General features: G+C 37.7%; 1 protein-coding gene across 11 annotated transcripts in view; it reads right to left on the bottom strand.

Moving 5' to 3' along the window:
- Positions 1-5,000, bottom strand: part of tmco3 (transmembrane and coiled-coil domains 3) — a 49,231-nt gene that overhangs the window by 32,337 nt on the left and 11,894 nt on the right. For 9 of the 11 annotated variants that reach the window (XR_006759875.1, XR_006759876.1, XM_045698388.1 and 6 more), the window contains one exon: positions 1,039-1,254. The exons of the other annotated variants lie outside the window; for them this stretch is intronic. Coding sequence is in view for 7 of the 9 variants with exons in the window: in XM_045698388.1 (XP_045554344.1) it covers positions 1,039-1,254 (216 nt within the window). In the remaining 2 variants the exon portion in view is untranslated. The remainder of the gene's footprint in view (positions 1-1,038; positions 1,255-5,000) is intronic. 11 annotated transcript variants of the gene reach the window in all.

Here is a 5,000-nt window from a genome sequence, read left to right as displayed (position 1 = left end):
CTCATAGGACAGTCTTCATATAGTCAGATTACAGCTGAACTCATAGGACAGTCTTCATATGGTCAGATTGCAGCTGGACTCATAGGACAGTCTTCATATGGTCAGAATACAGCTGAAGTTTTAGGACAGTCTTCATATAGTCAGATTACAGCTGGACTCATAGGACAGTCTTCATATGGTCAGATTACAGCTGGACTCATAGGACAGTCTTCATATGGTCAGATTACAGCTGGACTCATAGGACAGTCTTCATATGGTCAGAATACAGCTGGACTCATAGGACAGTCTTCATATGGTCAGAATACAGCTGGACTCATAGGACAGTCTTCATATGGTCAGAATACAGCTGGATTCATAGGACAGTCTTCATATGGTCAGAAGACAGCTGGATTCATAGGACAGTCTTCATATGGTCAGAATACAGCTGGATTCATAGGACAGTCTTCATATGGTCAGATTACAGCTGGATTCATAGGACAGTCTTCATATGGTCAGAATACAGCTGGACTCATAGGACAGTCTTCATATGGTCAGAATACAGCTGGACTCATAGGACAGTCTTCATATGGTCAGAATACAGCTGGACTCATAGGACAGTCTTCATATGGTCAGAATACAGCTGGATTCATAGGACAGTCTTCATATGGTCAGAATACAGCTGGATTCATAGGACAGTCTTCATATGGTCAGATTACAGCTGGATTCATAGGACAGTCTTCATATGGTCAGAATACAGCTGGACTCATAGGACAGTCTTCATATGGTCAGATTACAGCTGGACTCATAGGACAGTCTTCATATGGTCAGAATACAGCTGGACTCATAGGACTGTCTTCATATGGTCAGATTACAGCTGGACTCATAGGACAGTCTTCATATAGTCAGATTACAGCTGGACTCATAGGACTGTCTTCATATGGTCAGATTACAGCTGGACTCATAGGACTGTCTTCATATGGTCAGATTACAGCTGGACTCATAGGACAGTCTTTACATGTATAGGATCATTAGCGTTCAGGGGTTAAAGTTGGTACTGACCTTGATGAAGTGTTGATCGGAGCGGGGCATGGTGGAGTCTCTGGGCTTGGTCAGAACATACTGGTTGTTCTGGGAGTCGATGAGCATGCTCAGTCCCACGTCGTCCTCCACCTCTCCACCTCTCCTTGACGCGTTCCTTCTTCTTTTCCCTCCGTCTTCCTCCTCCTCCTCCACTCTCAGCACTGCCTCCACGTTGGCTACGTGCACGCCATTCATCTGATCACAATCCTGATAATAACTCTACTGGTATAGCAGCGCCTTTAATACAATACTTAACAGCCCCAAAGCAGCACATCAGGGCCTGTCTTTATACAGCCTCTCAGACTGCTGATCTGGGATCAGGTCCTCCCTGTCCAAACAGTCTGATTCATTATGCTCTAAAAAGGGAGAATGATCCTAGATCAGCACTTCCTATTCTGACCCGTTTGTCATCAAGGACGTGGTCTACTATATGACCTATGTGTTTGTTGTTGTTGATGAACCTGTTTATTGTTGTCCACTATATGACCTATGTGTTTGTTGTTGATGAACCTGTTTATTGTTGTCCTCTATATGACCTATGTGTTTGTTGTTGATGAACCTGTTTATTGTTGTCCTCTATATGACCTATGTGTTTGTTGTTGTTGATGACCTGTTTATTGTTGTCCTCTATATGACCTATGTGTTTGTTGTTGATGAACCTGTTTATTGTTGTCCTCTATATGACCTATGTGTTTGTTGTTGATGAACCTGTTTATTGTTGTCCTCTATATGACCTATGTGTTTGTTGTTGTTGATGAACCTGTTTATTGTTGTCCTCTATATGACCTATGTGTTTGTTGTTGTTGATGAACCTGTTTATTGTTGTCCTCTATATGACCTATGTGTTTGTTGTTGTTGATGAACCTGTTTATTGTTGTCCTCTATATGACCTATGTGTTTGTTGTTGATGAACCTGTTTATTGTTGTCCTCTATATGACCTATGTGTTTGTTGTTGATGAACCTGTTTATTGTTGTCCTCTATATGACCTATGTGTTTGTTGTTGTTGATGAACCTGTTTATTGTTGTCCACTATATGACCTATGTGTTTGTTGTTGATGAACCTGTTTATTGTTGTCCTCTATATGACCTATGTGTTTGTTGTTGATGAACCTGTTTATTGTTGTCCTCTATATGACCTATGTGTTTGTTGTTGATGAACCTGTTTATTGTTGTCCTCTATATGACCTATGTGTGTTTGTTGTTGTTGATGAACCTGTTTATTGTTGTCCACTATATGACCTATGTGTTTGTTGTTGATGAACCTGTTTATTGTTGTCCACTATATGACCTATGTGTTTGTTGTTGATGAACCTGTTTATTGTTGTCCTCTATATGACCTATGTGTTTGTTGTTGTTGATGAACCTGTTTATTGTTGTCCTCTATATGACCTATGTGTTTGTTGTTGTTGATGAACCTGTTTATTGTTGTCCTCTATATGACCTATGTGTTTGTTGTTGTTGATGAACCTGTTTATTGTTGTCCTCTATATGACCTATGTGTTTGTTGTTGTTGATGAACCTGTTTATTGTTGTCCTCTATATGACCTATGTGTTTGTTGTTGATGAACCTGTTTATTGTTGTCCTCTATATGACCTGTGTTTGTTGTTGTTGATGAACCTGTTTATTGTTGTCCTCTATATGACCTATGTGTTTGTTGTTGTTGATGAACCTGTTTATTGTTGTCCTCTATATGACCTATGTGTTTGTTGTTGTTGATGAACCTGTTTATTGTTGTCCTCTATATGACCTATGTGTTTGTTGTTGATGAACCTGTTTATTGTTGTCCTCTATGACCTATGTGTTTGTTGTTGATGATGAACCTGTTTATTGTTGTCCTCTATATGACCTATGTGTTTGTTGTTGATGATGAACCTGTTTATTGTTGTCCTCTATATGACCTATGTGTTTGTTGTTGATGATGAACCTGTTTATTGTTGTCCACTATATGACCTATGTGTTTGTTGTTGATGATGAACCTGTTTATTGTTGTCCTCTATATGACCTATGTGTTTGTTGTTGTTGATGAACCTGTTTATTGTTGTCCTCTATATGACCTATGTGTTTGTTGTTGTTGATGAACCTGTTTATTGTTGTCCTCTATATGACCTATGTGTTTGTTGTTGTTGATGAACCTGTTTATTGTTGTCCTCTATATGACCTATGTGTTTGTTGTTGATGAACCTGTTTATTGTTGTCCTCTATATGACCTATGTGTTTGTTGTTGTTGATGAACCTGTTTATTGTTGTCCTCTATATGACCTATGTGTTTGTTGTTGTTGATGAACCTGTTTATTGTTGTCCTCTATATGACCTATGTGTTTGTTGTTGTTGATGAACCTGTTTATTGTTGTCCTCTATATGACCTATGTGTTTGTTGTTGATGAACCTGTTTATTGTTGTCCTCTATATGGTCTATGTGTTTGTTGTTGTTGATGAACCTGTTTATTGTTGTCCTCTATATGACCTATGTGTTTGTTGTTGTTGTTGAACCTGTTTATTGTTGTCCTCTATATGACCTATGTGTTTGTTGTTGTTGATGAACCTGTTTATTGTTGTCCTCTATATGGTCTATGTGTTTGTTGTTGATGAACCTGTTTATTGTTGTCCTCTATATGACCTATGTGTTTGTTGTTGATGAACCTGTTTATTGTTGTCCTCTATATGACCTATGTGTTTGTTGTTGTTGATGAACCTGTTTATTGTTGTCCTCTATATGACCTATGTGTTTGTTGTTGATGAACCTGTTTATTGTTGTCCACTATATGACCTATGTGTGTTTGTTGTTGTTGATGAACCTGTTTATTGTTGTCCTCTATATGACCTATGTGTTTGTTGTTGATGATGAACCTGTTTATTGTTGTCCTCTATATGACCTATGTGTTTGTTGTTGTTGATGAACCTGTTTATTGTTGTCCTCTATATGACCTATGTGTTTGTTGTTGTTGATGAACCTGTTTATTGTTGTCCTCTATATGGTCTATGTGTTTGTTGTTGATGAACCTGTTTATTGTTGTCCTCTATATGACCTATGTGTTTGTTGTTGATGAACCTGTTTATTGTTGTCCTCTATATGGTCTATGTGTTTGTTGTTGATGAACCTGTTTATTGTTGTCCTCTATATGACCTATGTGTTTGTTGTTGTTGATGAACCTGTTTATTGTTGTCCACTATATGACCTATGTGTTTGTTGTTGTTGATGAACCTGTTTATTGTTGTCCACTATATGACCTATGTGTTTGTTGTTGATGAACCTGTTTATTGTTGTCCTCTATATGACCTATGTGTTTGTTGTTGTTGATGAACCTGTTTATTGTTGTCCTCTATATGACCTATGTGTTTGTTGTTGTTGATGAACCTGTTTATTGTTGTCCTCTATATGACCTATGTGTTTGTTGTTGATGAACCTGTTTATTGTTGTCCTCTATATGACCTATGTGTTTGTTGTTGTTGATGAACCTGTTTATTGTTGTCCTCTATATGACCTATGTGTTTGTTGTTGTTGATGAACCTGTTTATTGTTGTCCTCTATATGACCTATGTGTTTGTTGTTGTTGATGAACCTGTTTATTGTTGTCCTCTATATGACCTATGTGTTTGTTGTTGATGAACCTGTTTATTGTTGTCCTCTATATGACCTATGTGTTTGTTGTTGATGAACCTGTTTATTGTTGTCCTCTATATGACCTATGTGTTTGTTGTTGTTGATGAACCTGTTTATTGTTGTCCTCTATATGACCTATGTGTTTGTTGTTGTTGATGAACCTGTTTATTGTTGTCCTCTATATGACCTATGTGTTTGTTGTTGTTGATGAACCTGTTTATTGTTGTCCTCTATATGACCTATGTGTTTGTTGTTGATGAACCTGTTTATTGTTGTCCACTATATGACCTATGTGTGTTTGTTGTTGTTGATGAACCTGTTTATTGTTGTCCTCTAT

The sequence above is a fragment of the Salmo salar genome, chromosome ssa16, assembly GCF_905237065.1.
Source record: "Salmo salar chromosome ssa16, Ssal_v3.1, whole genome shotgun sequence".
NCBI lineage: Eukaryota > Metazoa > Chordata > Actinopteri > Salmoniformes > Salmonidae > Salmo > Salmo salar.
This window is presented reverse-complemented; position numbering and strand designations above follow the sequence as displayed.